Below are 17,097 nucleotides of genomic sequence, written 5' to 3'. Positions count from 1 at the left end.
GTTGTATTTCTATGTTGGCCGGTGTGGTTCTCAATCAGAGGCAACGTGTATCAGCTGTTGCTTGTTGTCTCTGATTGGGAACCATACTTAAGCAGCCAGTTTTCCCACAGTGTTTGTGGGATCTTGTTTCCAGTGTGGTTTGTGTTAGACCGAGGACGTCACGTTATCGTTTGTTGTTTTTGTTCGTGTAATCACTAATAAAAAAGTATGTTCGCATTCAACGCTGCGCCTTGGTCCTCTGTTCCCGACGATCGTGACACTGTCATAGACAGGATCATTCTAAGTTCACTTGAGCATTAAGATGAAGTGTTATTTTTGAGTGATCCCTTTTTTGAGTCCATAAGAAAACCCAATTGGACAATTCAAATCTACTTATTATCGGATTTTCCTCTCCAGAGCAGTTGGCGGTCTGTTAGTGGTTTTCTCAGGCAGCACCAGTCTAATCCTTCTGGGTGAGCCTTCTGCTGAGGACAGGTACTCCTGTAGAACAGGGGCGGCCACGGGGTTCATACTGTTGTTGTTAGAGAGACTCTCTACATTTAGTGAGCCTGGACCTGAACTAGAACCCTTAGCAAGCTGAGAGATATTCTGCTCATTTAGTGATCCAGGACCCTGAGCAAGCTGAGAGATATTCTGCTCATTTAGTGATCCAGGACCCTGGGCAAGCTGAGAGATATTCTGCTCATTTAGTGATCCAGGACCCTGGGCAAACTGAGATATATTCTGCTCATTTAGTGATCCAGGACCCTGAGCAAGCTGAGAGATATTCTGCTCATTTAGTGATCCAGGACCCTGAGCAAGCTGAGAGATATTCTGCCCATTTAGTGATCCAGGACCCTGGGCAAGCTGAGATATATTCTGCTCATTTAGTGATCCAGGACCCTGAGCAAGCTGAGAGATATTCTGCCCATTTAGTGATCCAGGACCCTGAGCAAGCTGAGAGATATTCTGCTCATTTAGTGATCCAGGACCCTGAGCAAGCTGAGAGATATTCTGCTCATTTAGTGATCCAGGACCCTGAGCAAACTGAGAGATATTCTGCTCATTTAGTGATCCAGGACCCTGGGCAAACTGAGATATATTCTGCCCATTTAGTGATCCAGGACCCTGAGCAAGCTGAGATATATTCTGCTCATTTAGTGATCCAGGACCCTGAGCAAGCTGAGAGATTACCTGCCCATTTAGTGATCCAGGACCCTGAGCAAGCTGAGAGATATTCTGCTCATTTAGTGATCCAGGACCCTGGGCAAGCTGAGAGATTACCTGCCCATTTAGTGATCCAGGAACCTGAACAAGCTGAGAGATTACCTGCCCATTTAGTGATCCAGGACCCTGAGCAAGCTGAGAGATATTCTGCTCATTTAGTGATCCAGGACCCTGGGCAAGCTGAGAGATATTCTGCTCATTTAGTGATCCAGGACCCTGGGCAAACTGAGATATATTCTGCTCATTTAGTGATCCAGGACCCTGAGCAAGCTGAGAGATATTCTGCTCATTTAGTGATCCAGGACCCTGAGCAAGCTGAGAGATATTCTGCCCATTTAGTGATCCAGGACCCTGGGCAAGCTGAGATATATTCTGCTCATTTAGTGATCCAGGACCCTGAGCAAGCTGAGAGATATTCTGCCCATTTAGTGATCCAGGACCCTGAGCAAGCTGAGAGATATTCTGCTCATTTAGTGATCCAGGACCCTGAGCAAGCTGAGAGATATTCTGCTCATTTAGTGATCCAGGACCCTGAGCAAACTGAGAGATATTCTGCTCATTTAGTAATCCAGGACCCTGGGCAAGCTGAGATATATTCTGCCCATTTAGTGATCCAGGACCCTGAGCAAGCTGAGATATATTCTGCTCATTTAGTGATCCAGGACCCTGGGCAAGTGGAGATATATTCTGCCCATTTAGTGATCCAGGACCCTGGGCAAGTGGAGAGATATTCTGCCCATTTAGTGATCCAGGACCCTGGGCAACCTGAGACATATTCTGCCCATTTAGTGATCCAGGACCCTGGGCAACCTGAGACATATTCTGCCCATTTAGTGATCCAGGACCCTGGGCAAGTGGAGAGATATTCTGCCCATTTAGTGAACCAGGACCCTGTGCAAGCGGCAATATATTCTGCCCATTTAGTGAGCCTGGACCCTGGGCAAGCAGAGTGAGATCTACCACTCTTTGGAGTACTGGAAACTGGGCTGGCTGAGAGCCGATCATGGCCCCCTGGTTAAAGTTGCCTGGAACTGACTGTGACAACAGCTGAATCAGTGGATTTACAGGTGAGCTCCCTGCATTGCCTGTATATAGTGGGGATGTGTGTGGGATGTTAGTCAGTAAAGATGGCGGACCTAAACTGCCTTGTCTACTCAGACTTTGAGCCTGTGAGTTGCCACCGTAAATGGTGTTTGGTGCAACAGTGTTTTGTAATAGTATAGAGTTTCCTCCCTGGACAGCAAGGTTACTGTAACTGGAAGTCCTTTCCATTCCTTTGAGGGACTTTGCTGCTGACAGTTGTGGGCTACTCAATGCCCTCTGAAGAGTCACTCCATCGCTTAGGTAACCGGGGTGTTGGGGCACCTCAGTGATCAGTGCTTGGCCTTGTCCATTTCTGTATTGTTCCACCTGTTGCCCATGGGTTGAACTCTCACCAGCTCTGTTGAGGTATGACTGGTAAGGACTCACATTACTTGGTATAGGTGCTCCACCAGATTCCTCTGTTTCTCCTCCAGTTTTATCTTGTGAGACTTCGGTCTTCTGATCTTGAGCCGCTCTACTCTCCTTGGAATGGTCACCATTCGAGCCCTCCTGATATTTTGATTTTGAGGTTGTCTTTTTTTGCTTGGAGGATGCATTGTTTTCCTGTGGCACTGGATCTTCCTTCTCTTGATCATCATCATCTTCATTGTCATCAGTTTCTTTAGACTTAGTGGTGGTAGATATCTTTTTGGATGACTGATTGGCTTTGTTTTTGTGAGACGAGTTTCCTTTATTGGATTTGTCTGTTTTTTCTATAGACTCTTCCTGGTTGTGCCTTTTGCCTTTGGCATATTTACCCCTCGTTTTCAGTTGTTTTCGGTTCTTGGAGTCAGTTCGTTCTCTATCACCCTGTTCTAGTTTCTCGTGGCTGTTTTTCCCTGGATGGACCTTGCTTTTCTTAAGAGGGTTAAGGTTGAGCTTCACTTTTAGTAAACCATCTGACTGGGCTTTATGTTTATCCCTTTTGGAGTGGTCCTCTCTTTCAAGACCATTACTCCTCACAGATCGTCCAATGCTTTCATAGCTCAGGATCTGTTTATCACCATATTCCGCTTTCCTATAACTTTTAATCCTGTCATGTTTACCTTTCCTATCATGGTTCATCCTTTGTACATCAACGACATGCACTCCAGATCTTTCCAAGTCAAAAGTCACACTCCTCTGCTTGATTGCATGCTTTGCATAGATATCCATATTAGACTGGTTGTAGTTCATGTTCCTTCGGATGTTTAGTCTTGTCAGTGGGTTGTGGTTGGGAGAACCATCATACCCAGCAGATTCTCTTGAATTGACTTCATACAATACATCTCTGACTTTCTCCCCTGGCTGTCCGTACTCATAGGTTCTGTAACAGTTCACACAGCTGACGGTTTGGGGTTGGTAGTCAGGTACAGGTCTACCATGCTCTGATTGGAAGTCCATTTTTGACGGTCTGTAGTCAAGGCCTACGTGATTTCCAGGCCTTACCATCTCATCTTTTAGACTTTTATGTGTGGGCATGTTTCTATGTGGAGGTGAATAGTAACTGCTGCCACCCAATAGCTTATTGTTGCCATTAGGACCATCATGGCTTTTTATATTAAAACCCTGCTGGTGATAGAGTAACTCCTCCTGACTAAGAATATGGTTGCTCTGACCCTCTGGTGGCCCGACCAATAACCTTTGACCCCTTAGATCTGTGAATGACAACAGGGAAAGAGAGTTAGACAAAGCATCTGCAGTTTGTGTGCGTGTGTCTGCCTATAGTCTCATCACTGATATAATCCTAATCAGTCTATGCAGTGAAATATGAATCAAAACATGCTCACCTTCTGTCTTTGACATGAGTGTTTGCTGGGGCACATGTCTCTTCCTCTCATCGCTCTCCTCTGTCATGGCCAGACTCTCCATCTTGTTGGGCTGGCCTCCTCCTTGTCTGAGCATGTGCAGGGCTGCCCCTAAGTGTCCATCTCCTACCCCCTGTTCAATTGCAGACCCACTGACTGTAGGGCCACAATGGGGGCATGTAAAATGGCTGCCATCTTTGCCTATTCTCAGGTCAAACATGGCTCTCTCCCTGTCCCAGGGCTGAAGGTGGCTATTGGGAATCATCAGCTTGGTTTCCAGTCCCATTTGAGCCATACGTAGGGCCTCATTCTCCCTGCTCAGATCCCACTGGGTGACTGTTTGGGTGGGAGCTGTCCTCCCACTCTCCTCCTCCTTAGCTCCAGTCCTGTCTCTCCAGACCTTGAGGCTCTTGTTCATCCCCAGTTTACGGTAAACGATATACACCACAGCTAGGGTGAGTCCAACGCCACCTACACGTTATTAGCATAGTTATGAGTTACAGCTGACTGACCTAAGCTTTATGTAGTGGGATAAAATAAAAAACACACTTTATTTTACAGTGTTGATACACTTTACAGAGTTGCATGATACAGAAGTCACATTGTCCTATACAATTTCATATATTTACCACTATTTGAGTAGAGAAAAGTTACGTGTGGCTAGAAAGTGGCCATGGAGGATGTAGTTTCTGAGGTACTGACCAGCGAAGCAGAAGGCTGCAGCCAGAGCCAGGTCTCTGGTATAGCGCTGAGAGGAGATGGAGTTCTTAGCCTCAACCTGCACTGTGATGTTCTGATTGGGCGGAACACAGTTGGCCTCTGTCAGCTCCAGCACAGTCTTCACTGCCGGGTTGTCAGAACTCACACACACCATCCTACGCCCATTGAACAGTACCTGAACAAGAATGTTATTTTAGCAATCATCCTGTTACAACAATGATAACAACACACATCTACATAGCACCTTTCATACAATATAGTTTATACACCATAGATTCATAAAGCACCTTTCTTATAATACTTGCAGGCAGCCAACGTATGTGTAACCCCTAATTCAAAATAATAAAACACATTGGTAAAAAAAGGAATACAATAAATCAAAGTATAAAAAGAAAACTGAAGATAACAACCTTATCCGGAGCCTCCATATAGCTGGTGAGGAAAGACGCCAGCTCCCTCAGCTCACACGTACAGTCCCACCGGTTTAGTTCCAGGTTCAGACTAGACATCCACGACAGGTACGAAAACGCCTCTGTCGGGGCGCTCCGGAGCTGATTCCTGGACAGATCCAGACTCCGGAGCCCCAGCAGGCCCCGGAAGCTATCCCTCCCCAGATATGTGATCAGATTATCGGACAGATCCAGGATCTCCAGCCCCTGGAGGTCAGCCGAGGCAAAGGTGGTGGCATCCAGCCTGGAGAGGTGGTTCCCCTCCAGCTGCAGCGTCCGCAGGGCCCCAGCGGCGTGGAACCAGGAGCCGTTGACCTCCCCCAGGGCGTTGTTCCCCAGCTGGAGGATCTCCAACCTGGGCAGCCAGGAGAAAGTGTCCCTCCCCAGGGCTTGGCTGGAGAGGCGGTTGTGGTCCAGGAGGAGGGTGTGGAGGACAGTGAGGTTCTGGAAGGCGTCGTGGGAGATGGTGGCGATAGCGTTGTGGCTGAGGGACAGCACGGTCATGCTGGACATGTCAGACAGGAAGTGGCGGTCCACGGACACGATGGAGCCGTCGGTTAGCATCAGGGCCTTGGTGGTCTCAGGGGCCTCTAGAGGTGGAAGAAAACACAGACCTGGTTGTCAATCATTACTGCTTTAATAGGGCTGGCTACACAGATAGCTTTTGACACAAAGAGTCAGGATCTTTATGATAGCCAGACCCGTCGCCAGACCCCAGTCTTAAGGGGGGCATATGAAATGCATGGGAGGGCAGGGCACAATTATTATTAGCCTACAGTACGTATATTTAATAATAAATTCCCTCAAGTGGGGGGGCACAAGCATTTTTGGGGGCGGGCCCGGCCCCCTATGGCCCGCCCATAGCGACGGGTGTGATGATAACCATAGGCTAGTGTGGAGCAAGACATTCCAACAAATCTTGCTCAAATGAATGCCATCTTAGATCATTAGTAGAGGGCGATATTTCTTAATCTCAACTCGGCAGTCAATGATCATTCTTACCTAGGATGTTGGAGAGCTTGTAACAGATGACAGCGTCTTCAGAACACACCACACAGGAGGCTGGACATGAGGAGAGGCTCTGGGTATGTGTGATTGACAGCATCAGCATCAGGAAAACACCTGGGTTTCACCAAGGGCACACACACACAGCTGGTTAGCTTGGAGGGGGAATGGTATATCAACATTTCTTGTCGGTATATTTAATATCTTAGCTGTTCACACATTCAATAGACCTACATTGTGAAGCATTAATCCAATACCTGAACAGCAAATGTAGAGAGAGAATATACCTTTCATGTGTTGAATATTGACAAATCGGTGTTGAAATGTTACGGTAGACATACTTCTCATGGTTTGTTATTGGCCAGGCTGCATGGTGTTGTGTTGGCTCTCCCATGTAAGTGGTCTCAGGGCCTTATCATCTTGTCTCAACTCCTTTACAGGTCTGGTCATACTGCTCCTACAGATATATAACCACCGTCTTAATAATATGTAATTATTATATATTTTTTATAAAAACATATTCAGCTCAGTAACAAATACTTTGCTCATTTGGCTTGTGTTGCTAGGAGACCAAATAAACTGGGGTGAAAGCAATGGTAACAACCTAGGATTCATGAAACCTGGGATTCCTCTGTAGCTCAGCTGGTAGAGCACGGCGCTTGTAATGCCAGGGTAGTGGCTTCGATCCCCGGGACCACCCATACACAAAACATTTTTTTTATGTACGCATGACTGTAAGTCGCTTTGGATAAAAGCGTCTGCTAAATGGCATATTAAAATGAAACATGCATGATGACCCCCCCCCTGGAGTCTATTCAGTTCACCCATGTTACCTGAGTGTTTATGCGTGTTTATCTGAGTCATACATAGATAAACATGATCCAGATCAAGTCTTACCTGCAGGCCTAAATGGACCAGAGAATCCAACCATCCAAAAACACCGTCATAGACCGCTCACAGATCAGCTGCGAGTCCCATTACAGGTGAAAACATTAGTTCTACAACCAGTCCAATATAACATCATATAAGCACTCATTGTGCTTCATCATTTCAAACATTGACCAACCCAGGTTACGGTTGTCACTCCTACTGTTTCACAGTCAACAGTCTGCGTTCGTATTGGAGAGGCTGGGTAAGGTTACCTGTGCTTCTCTGAGCATGCTCAGTTCGCAGGGCTGTTACCTGAGATGGCACCGGATGGGACGGTGTCACACACACCCCTGACTTAACTTGTGTCTGACAGAGGTAAAAGATTGAGCACTTCAACGCTATTATTTACTCTGGAAAAGGAGGAATTCCCTTTGTAATATTTTACAAAAATTGCATTCAATGATAATATTTATTATTTCAAATTTTTCTTATCGACCCAATGCATTGAAATGACAACAAATTGGTTTAGAAATTCACATGATTAATCAAGAAGATCACCGAAAGTGAGCCCCACCATCTTCGTCTGTGGCAAGATTTCAAGCAATTTGAATTCCATATGCATGAAACGCATGTAAAGTAATCAGAATTTCATCCACTGTCAATCAGTAACATTTCACAGTAGTCCTACAGATGTTCCATTCACATGGTCAGTACCATCTTCCCAGAAGCCCCAGGGCAGTCTATGATGTCAATATGGGCCTGGGAGGCCATGTCCAGGGTGTACTGTTTTCCTACAGCAGGCTTCAGCCAACCAGCATCCAACCCTGCAAACAGGGCTGCGGCACACTCAGCCTTCTCTTCCTGTAGAGGTGAGAGACAGAGAGAGAAAATATAATTTAGACTATATAATGTATGATTTATAGAATGACTACTGCCTGAATGAGAATCAACATTATACTAGGAATCTAGACTCTTACAACAGTAGCGTAGGGTAAGGCAACACCAATGATGCTGGACTCTTTGGCCATGGTGTCTCGAGGGTTGATTTCAATAGGGCCTCTACTGCCAACAACCTAAACAACAAAAGAGAAAAATAAAAGTCTAAAATAAATTACACATGCTAACGGAAAGTATTCAGACTCCTTGAATTTTTCCACATTTTGTTAGGTTACAGCCTTATTCTAAAATGGATGAAATAGTTGTTTCCCCCTCATCAATCTACACACAATACCCCATAATGACAAAGCAAAAACACGCTTTTTATAAGTTTCTGCTAATTTATTAAAAATAAAATGTTTAAATATTACATTTACATAAGTATTCAGACCCTTTACTCAGTACTTTGTTGAAGCACCTTTGGCAGCAATTACAGTCTCGAGTCTTCTTGGGTATGACGCTACAAGCTTGGCACACCTGTATTTGGGAAGTTTCTCCCATTCTTCTCTGCAGATCCACTCAAGCTCTGTCAGGTTGGATGGGGAGCGTTGCTGCACAGCTATTTCAGGTCTCTGCAGAGATGTTTGATCGGGTTCAAGTCCGGACTCTGGCTGGGCCACTCAAGGACATTCAGAGACTTGTCCCGAAGCCACTCCTGCGTTGTCTTGGCTGTGTGCTTAGGGTCGTTGTCCTGTTGGAAGGTGAACCTTTGCCCCAGTCTGAGGTCCTGAGCAGGTTTTCATCAAGGATCTCTCTGTACTTTGCTCTGTTCATCTTTCCCTCGATCCTGACTAGTCTCCCAGTCCCTGCCGCTGAAAAAGACCCCCACAGCATGATGCTGCCACCACCATGCTTCACCATAGGGATGGTGCCAGGTTTCCTCCAGACGTGACGCTTGGCATTCAGGCCAAAGAGTTCAATCTTGGTTTCATCAGACCAGAGAATCTTGTTTCTCATGGTCTGAGAGTCCTTTAGGTGCCTTTATGCAAACTCCAAGCGGGCGGTCATGTGCATTTTACTGAGGAGTGGCCACTCTACCGTAAAGGCCTGATTGGTGGAGTGCTGCAGAAATAAATATCCTTCTTGGAAGGTTCTCTTATCTCCACAGAGGAACTCTAGAGCTCTGTCAGAGAGACCATCGGGTTCTTGGTCACCTCCCTGACCAAGGCCCTTCTCCCCTGATTGCTCAGTTTGGCCGGGCGGCCAGCTCTAGGAAGAGTCTTGATAGATCAGCTTAATATTGCAGATAGATTGTAACTTCCATCAATGTAATGTCTGCATCACTTCCAATCCCCCATGTTTTTATACATACATACATATACACACACATACATATCCTTAAAAAAAATATATATATATATATATATATATATATTCCCCTTTATTACTTTCCAACCCCGCCACCCTTTCCCTACTTGGAGTAAACTAGTGAACAACAATGCTTAGGACTCTACTTCCAGCTTATACTTACTATCTACATTTTATGGACACAGTCAATTTTACAATAATTATATTTTGTTTGTTTTCTCTCCTTAACTTCTTCTACTCTCAACCTCTCCGATCATTTTCATGATGTCCATCCGGTTTGCTTCTATATGCCATATCTTTCTAACTGTGCTCTTTCACAAAAGCTCCCAACCTACAACCTATATACTTATTATGGACACAGTATGCTTACATTATTAGTTATCTTGTTATTATTTGTTGTTAGTTGTTATTAGTCCCATCCTTCAATTCCATTCAACACATCCCATCTATCTCTTAACACCATCCATATAGGATTTATATTTGCCATATATATTTCAACTGTACTGTGATGTCTTACAAAAGTTCTGAACCTTTCTATTCTCATTGTTTCTATAGATTGTGAATTAAAAATAAACATTTTTGCTAAAAGTATTATTAATCGATTGACTATGACTTTTCAGATCACCCAGTAATGCTATCTGCAAGGTTAGCTCCAGGTACATATTGCAATCCTTTAGCCATTCCTGGACCTGTGTCCAAAAACAAGCTACAAATGGACAGTACCAAAACAAATGATCTAATGATTCTGTCTCTTCGCAGCTAAATCTGCAGAGCTGGGAAGATTGTATCCCCCATATAAATAACATTTTATTGGTAGCAAGAATTTTATATAATAATTTAAATTGAAAGATTCTAAGTTTTGAATCCGGTGTCGTTTTGCGTATCAGTTCATAAACACTATGCCATGGGATCGGTACGTCAAAAATCTCTTCCCAACTATTTTGCAATCTATATGGGACGGCTGTCAATCCTTTGTTCCTTAAATGAAACTGATATACTTTTTTATTTATCACAGTTTTCCTTAACCAATTTTGTTCTTTAATGCAAGGCCGACAGACAAGTTCCTTACTTTCTCCCCCTTCCACTTTCCTCTTCCATTTTTGCGGTAAGGCTGCAATTATTTGGTTGTAATTTTGGGTAGAGCAGACATTTCCATATGTTTTTAAACCTTATATAGACAGGTGTGTGCCTTTCCAAATAATAATAATTTACCACAGATGGACTCCAATCAAGTTGTAGAAACATCTCAAGGATGATCAATGGAAACAGGATGCACCTGAGCTCAATATCGAGTCTCATAGCAAAGGGTCTGAATACTTCTGTAAATAAGGTATTTCAGTTTATCTTTATTATAATTTTTTGCAAAAATGTCTAAAAACCTATTTTCGCTTTGTCATTATGGGGTATTCTGTGTAGATTGCTGAGGATTTTTATTTATTTAATAAGGCTGTAACGTAACAAAATGTGGAAAAAGTCAAGGGGTCTGAATACTTTCCGAAGGCACTGTATACTGACCGTCACTCTCCCCCCGTAGGCCAGCATCTGCAGGTCACTACTGAGGTTCACATTAGACAGCATCTCCACAATCACATTTACACCTTGCCCCTTGGTAGCATCCTGTAAAAACAAATTGCCCAGACATAACTAATTAAGACAACCTGTGTTTACAAAAGCGGCACCTCAGTTCTTAACTTATCCTAGGCTAACATGGTATGTTAGAAATGAGAAAAATTAACACCTCATCTGTAATAACAAGTGTTTTATTTTACCCACTCTGGTTTAGCAGCTACAATGTATAGCCTAGTAGTAGTCACTCACTGAAAGACATACACAAAATGTCCTTAAAATTAATTCAGGTCTAAAGGAGACCGCAACTATGACTCCTTCCCACCTACCATGATCTTGATAGTGTATCCTTCCTCTCTGTGGTTGAAAGCCTGGTGAGCTCCATTCCTCAGGACCAGCTCCAGTCCCTCTGGGGTTCCTGCTGTCCCCAGGACCCTCAGGCCCAAGGCTCTGGCCATCTGACACGCTGCCACCCCCACCTGACAAGATACACACCACCAAGAAAAGGTCACAAACACTGGGTCCTAGTAAATTAACCCCCCAAAAACACTTGTCTTTAAGCAGTGCAATAAAGGTCATTTGGATTCATTTGATCTTTATTAAATGAAAATGGGGGAAAATAACTATTGCACAGACATTAAACAGAAGAGGGCATTGATCTTACCCCGCCACTGGCTCCATGGATGAGTACTGTCTCGCCTGCTTTAGCATGTGCTCTGGATCATAAGACAATGGATCACAAGACCCCGTCACTCATCATACTGTACACGCCCCACCAACAAAGACTATTAGTAAAATAACAGACATACAGATTTCAATAATATAAAACAAAAGTCTTATTTTGCAGCAGAGTCGATGAATCTCAACTGATTTGAACATAATTTTGATTGTGATGCTGAGTCTGTTTAACCATGTCAAATCCAAAGACCTCAACCAAAGCATTGGTGTGGGAGCGGTGAGCCCTAAACACTTCTACTGTCTCCCTGCTTCTGCTCCTATCCTGTCATAAAAATAATACGCTCAGAATTCCATTCTCCTTAAACGAAACAAAAAAATGCTGGTGTCTTACTTATGGAAGAGAGCTCTGTATGCTGTGCAGTAGGGGATCCCAATGGCAGCTCCCTGTTTGTAGTCTAAGGGGTCTGGCAGCCGGTAGACACAGTCCTCAGACACAACGGTGTATTCAGCATACCCTCCTGTCTCTGTGGCAGTGGTGAACACACGGTCACCAGCCTGAAAGGTGAAACAGACCAGACTTCCACTTCAGCGCCTAATGGTATAGTCATACACAAACTCAATATGAACACATTCACACAATGAGTACTCATAGTACTTCAGTCTATATAATCAAGGAGAGTTGAAAGCAAAATGTTGGTGGGCAATTACTTTCTCACAAACTACACATGCCGCATGCGCATAGTTACCAATTACCATCAGTGATCATAATGTTACAGGTAGCCTAGGGATGGATGGTACAGTAAGATCAGCACCTGTAAGAGTTGGACCCCGTCTCCGACTGCTTCCACGACCCCTGACACGTCAGTCCCTGGAGTGTAGGGCAGGCTGGGCTTCCTGGCATAGGTCCCAGAGCGGATGTAGGTCTCCACAGGGTTCACTCCACACGCATGCACACGGATTAGCACCTGGAGAACACAGGCTGTTTCATACATAGAGAACCTTCTGCAGACCTAGAATTAAGTAACATAATACAACATAGAAAACAGCTACAGGTAGAAGTGCAATACAATAAATGTAAAAGGCATCCATTGTCTTTTGCACTTTACAGTTAGCAAAAGTAATAGTAAGTTACTCAAGTTTTTGAAATATTTTTTTTACCTGTTTCTGACCTGGATTTGGCAAAGGTATGTTGGAGCAGAGTTTCAAAACGGAGGGTCCGCCAAACTCACTCACTCGAATGGCTCTCATTAACTTGGACGTTGTTGCCATCTGCACACAAATCGAGTAGCTAACTAGTTGGCTAAAACCTTTACATGCAGCTAACGTTAGCTGGCAAGTAGTAGCGTTAGTAGAAGACACACGAGTGGCTTATGGACTTTGGGACAGTGCAGTGGCATTAGCTAGCTAACGTTACCAAACGAGCAACTGTACTGTCTGGTTACCTAGCTATCACTTCAGCAGGACGTTTGAGTACAAATACTATAATGTTTCTAAAAATACAACTAGCATAAACTTTATATCAAGGCAATGAAAGTCAAAACGGACTCACCATTTATGTAAGAAAGCTTTCAGTAACTTCTGTCCCAAAATAATTATCCTCCCCACTTGCCTCACGGTGGCGACAGCATGACATTATCAACATCCGAATTTGACACTCTCAGCCACCGTAAAACGCTTTTCTCATTTGATAAATATTGCATTTCATTCAAAACATTATGCAATGAAAAGGGTTGAGGGTTTGAATGTTGCACCAGAAGAGTCCATTGTAGTGGATAGGCCTTCACTGCAGGCTGCAGGGGTTGTCTTACACCAAGAGGATCCTGACATTTTAAAGGTTAAAAAGGTGGACTTTGTGGCCTTTATCGCAATGGTGATAAATGGTACTGCCAAGGTGGAGAAAAGATCTAGGAAGATTGAAATCATTGTGATTGCGGTGGAGCGGATCCTGGGGCTGAAAGATTTCACAGCAAAGGATTTACATGGAATATTAGCAAAAGCTGTAACACCTTCTCAGGTCCTAGAGCCTGAGAAGCGAGATATGGAGAACTAAAAGAAGGAAGAAGTGGGAGTTTTGTTTGTTTTGGCAATGTAATATCTTTATTAGGGTGGATTGTTAGAATCACTATTAAGTATGGATTTATTTATTTATTTTGGTTTCAAATCGTCCAGTTGGTGGCGGCAATACAACTTTTGGATGTAGTCCGCCATAAAACCCACAGAAGAAGAAGAAGAAGAAGAAGAAGAAGAAGAAGAAGAAGAAGAAGAAGAAGAAGAAGAAGAAACAACATTAGGCAAGAAGGGGGAAGATGGCGGAAGTGGATGCTGAGTTCGAATCAAGCAGCGCGTCAAGCAAATTTGGTGAAGACGAATGTTCTGAATGGACGACAGTAGTATCGAAAACAGGAACAAAATGGAAATTGTCTAAAATTGCAGCGGAGGATATGTGTGTGAATGATAATGAATCGCATCTTGTTGGGATGCGTTTGTTGAGTAAGGATGCATATGTGGGAAACCCGTTTGAGGTGTCAAATTGTGAAGACCAGGAGTGGTCTTATTTTGATTAATTGTATTTCTGAAGAGCAGAGGAAGATTGCAGTGGGCCTCAAAAGAATCCGGACAACAGAAGTTTTGTGTTTTGAACTTCGGAGTAGAGCACCCGTAAAAAGAGTCATCTCAGGGGTGACGACGGATGTTCAGGTTGAATACTTGAAGAGAATTCCTGGTGTGGTTGGTGCCCAGTGTCATGTAAAAATCTTCCCAGCATGAAATAGTTCCCAATCGTTCTGATCGTGTTCTGATTGTGATGTCATGCTGTAAAAAGTGTCTGACCCGCTGGGTGAATGGAGAAAAATAAGAAAGTCTGTAGGTCCTGTTGTTTTTTGATAAAGAGCAAATATCTACACATGTGAAGCTTGGTTATGTAAGATACGCCCAAACCACTGCAGTGTAAGAATTGTAAAGGATTTGGCCATGTTTCAAGTGAAGTGCAGACGAACAGAGTATACTGAAGAACGGTGTGTAGAAGGACGACAGTGTTGCAATTGTGGTGGGGGTCATGATTCTGAGTTAATGGACTGCCCTGCAAGGGTGAAGGAGATTGAGGTGGCAAAAGTTAGAGCGGTCAATCGAATCTCCTTAAAATAATTGAGAAAACAAGTGATGCTAGTGAAGATATGGTAGTGGACGCACCACAGCCTGTAGTAAATGTTTGCTGCCAGATAAAAGATACCCTGTCTGCCACAGTTATAAACTGTACAACACAAGTCTCAAAGAAGTCTAAGAAACTGGACATTATTGTAGCTGCGGCAGATACATTTTTGGGACTGAAGGATTTTACATCTGAAGACTTGCAAGGGGTACTAGCGCCAGAAGACCCACCCTCCCAGGTTCCCCTCGAGCCTGTGTAGGGATCAGATCTGTTTTGATCTGCTCCTGGCTTTTTGTCACACACAATACATGTAAAATGGGAAATTTGGTGTCTGGTTTGGAGAAGTCATGTGAAGTTTGAGCCTATTGTGCTTCATGTCCAATGCAGACAGCTTGATGAAGCGCAGCTTCTGGTAAGTCAGATAACCCTCCTGCTCTGTAGTTCTCATTGAAAATATCAAACTCTCCAGACTAGTTTACAACATATTACAGTTGCCTGTGTATCCTTGCTTATATTGAAACTACTGTACCATGAACTTTGGATTGATCTTCATTTGTTGCCAGAAAGACACAGCTGTGATTGTTCATGTGAGCTGATGTTTATTTTACAGCACTCTGTGGCAATAAACTCTGGCTTTAGAAACTCCGGATTAACTGTCAGCAAGAAGGGAAAAATCATATTGGTTTGTAATTTAGTTTTTCATGTATTCATTAATTATTCTGTATGAAGTGCCTTACTGATATGCTTGTGTAACAGAGGTGGTTCTGTGTTTTATTCTGAGTGTGATATCTCTCTAGGCAGTCCAAAGTACCCATGGTCAGGAGGTTCCACTGAGCCACAAAGGACAGTTCCTGGTCAAAGAATATGTATATACTGACAAGATACATGTCTCTCTTCCCTAACAGTGGGAGTCGTTGTCCACAAAGCGGCACGGCGGGCTGTCTAGCTCCGCCTATCCTTTCTTTGGATTGGTGGATTACGTCTCATTATTGTACTCCTTTTTTGAATATTCGATGAGGGTTGTTGATGTCAACCGCCTGTATTTTATGCAACTAGCCTCATGCCATGAATATACATAGCCATCTTGAGACAACTCAGATATAAATCGTTTTTTTCTCAAAGTTGCCGGGATGTCACGTGTCCTACTTATATCAGTACACTTGTAACAACTTAAGCATTACAAAACTTCTATTCAATCAAATAAACCTCAAGTAGCAAATAAGCCATTCATTTTTGTGATTACCAAATTCAACACTCTCTCATTGACCTCCATACAAAAACTCTTTGCTTGATGGGCGAAACAACGAAAAATCGCCACCTGCTGGAGGGAGACAGATTTCCCTCCGAGTTCGGCTTCTCTCTTCCTCTTCCTCTCTGTGCTGGAGGACTATATACGTTTCCTGGTGGAAGTAGCCAATCAGAAAATGGAGGAAAATCTCAAACGAATAGAGAGGTCAATTGTCCATTACCAACTACAGCAGCTAGCTAGATATCACTGTGTAAGATTATGATCAAAGTTAAGTTCATGACTTGATTTACAAAAAGTGCTCTGAATTTATTGGAATTGAAAACTTGTCAGACCTCCATGTTTTCAGACTCTCTGCTTCCGCATGGCGAGCGGTACTGGTGCAGGTTCTTGGAACAGCTTCCATCCACAAACAATAAGACTGATAAATAGCTAACAAAATACAGGGAGGGAATTAAGGATTTGATCCCCAGCTGATTTTGTACGTTTGCCCACTGACAAAGACATGATCAGTCTATAATTTTAATGGTAGGTTTATTTGAACAGTGAGAGACAGAATAACAACAAAATCCAGAAAAACGCATGTCAAAAATGTTATACATTGATTTGCATTTTAATGAGGGAAATAAGTATTTGACCCCTCTGCAAAACATGACTTAGTACTTGGTGGCAAAACCCTTGCTGGCAATCACAGAGGTCAGATGTTTGTTGTAGTTGGCCACCAAGTTTGCACACATCTCAGGAGGGTTTTTGTCCCACTCCTCTTTGCAGATCTTCTCCAAGTCATTAAGGTTTGAAGGCTGACGTTTGGCAACTCAAACCTTCAGCTCCCTCCACAGATTTTCTATGGGATTAAGGTCTGGAGACTGGCTAGGCCACTCCAGCACCTTAATGTGCTTCTTCTTGAGCCACTCCTTTGTTGCCTTGGCCGTGTGTTTTGGGTCATTGTCATGCTGGAATACCCATCCACGACCCATTTTCAATGCCCTGGCTGAGGGAAGGAGGTTCTCACCCAAGATTTGACGGTACATGGCCCCGTCCATCGTCCCTTTGATGCGGTGAAGTTGTCCTGTCCCTTAGCAGACAAACACCCCC

General features: G+C 43.7%; 3 protein-coding genes across 4 annotated transcripts; 1 reads left to right on the top strand and 2 right to left on the bottom strand.

Moving 5' to 3' along the window:
- Nucleotides 1-200: 200 nt before the first annotated feature.
- lrrc53 (leucine rich repeat containing 53) lies at nucleotides 201-6,935 on the bottom strand. The gene is made up of 6 exons (XM_041895909.2): nucleotides 6,592-6,935; nucleotides 6,248-6,367; nucleotides 5,207-5,835; nucleotides 4,779-4,971; nucleotides 4,059-4,547; nucleotides 201-3,926 (listed from the first exon to the last, which is right to left on the bottom strand). The coding sequence occupies exons 1-6, from the start codon at nucleotides 6,596-6,598 to the stop codon at nucleotides 376-378; spliced, it is 4,989 nt and encodes a 1,662-aa protein (XP_041751843.2). The 5' UTR covers nucleotides 6,599-6,935; the 3' UTR covers nucleotides 201-375.
- A 635-nt stretch (nucleotides 6,936-7,570) lies between these two features.
- Nucleotides 7,571-13,247, bottom strand: cryz (crystallin, zeta (quinone reductase)). Of its 2 annotated transcripts, XM_041896982.1 has the most exons (9): nucleotides 13,158-13,247; nucleotides 12,767-12,877; nucleotides 12,421-12,573; nucleotides 12,000-12,163; nucleotides 11,595-11,646; nucleotides 11,260-11,409; nucleotides 10,880-10,981; nucleotides 8,098-8,193; nucleotides 7,571-7,981 (listed from the first exon to the last, which is right to left on the bottom strand). In XM_041896982.1, the coding sequence occupies exons 1-9, from the start codon at nucleotides 13,158-13,160 to the stop codon at nucleotides 7,820-7,822; spliced, it is 993 nt and encodes a 330-aa protein (XP_041752916.1). In that variant the 5' UTR covers nucleotides 13,161-13,247; the 3' UTR covers nucleotides 7,571-7,819. The 2 variants fall into 2 exon arrangements, with proteins under 2 accessions (XP_041752916.1, XP_041752917.1); XM_041896983.1 differs by lacking the exon at nucleotides 12,767-12,877 and having other exon boundaries at nucleotides 13,158-13,236.
- A 1,786-nt stretch (nucleotides 13,248-15,033) lies between these two features.
- On the top strand, nucleotides 15,034-15,897 carry LOC121581694 (tRNA wybutosine-synthesizing protein 3 homolog; the record flags this gene model as incomplete). The annotated part of the gene is made up of 2 exons (XM_041897173.1): nucleotides 15,034-15,168; nucleotides 15,367-15,897. Coding segments are annotated over 2 exons (252 nt in total), but the record flags the coding sequence as incomplete, so codon positions are not given.
- Nucleotides 15,898-17,097: the final 1,200 nt, after the last annotated feature.

Source organism: Coregonus clupeaformis, chromosome 14, assembly GCF_020615455.1.
Source record: "Coregonus clupeaformis isolate EN_2021a chromosome 14, ASM2061545v1, whole genome shotgun sequence".
Taxonomy (NCBI): Eukaryota; Metazoa; Chordata; class Actinopteri; order Salmoniformes; family Salmonidae; genus Coregonus; species Coregonus clupeaformis.
This window is presented reverse-complemented; position numbering and strand designations above follow the sequence as displayed.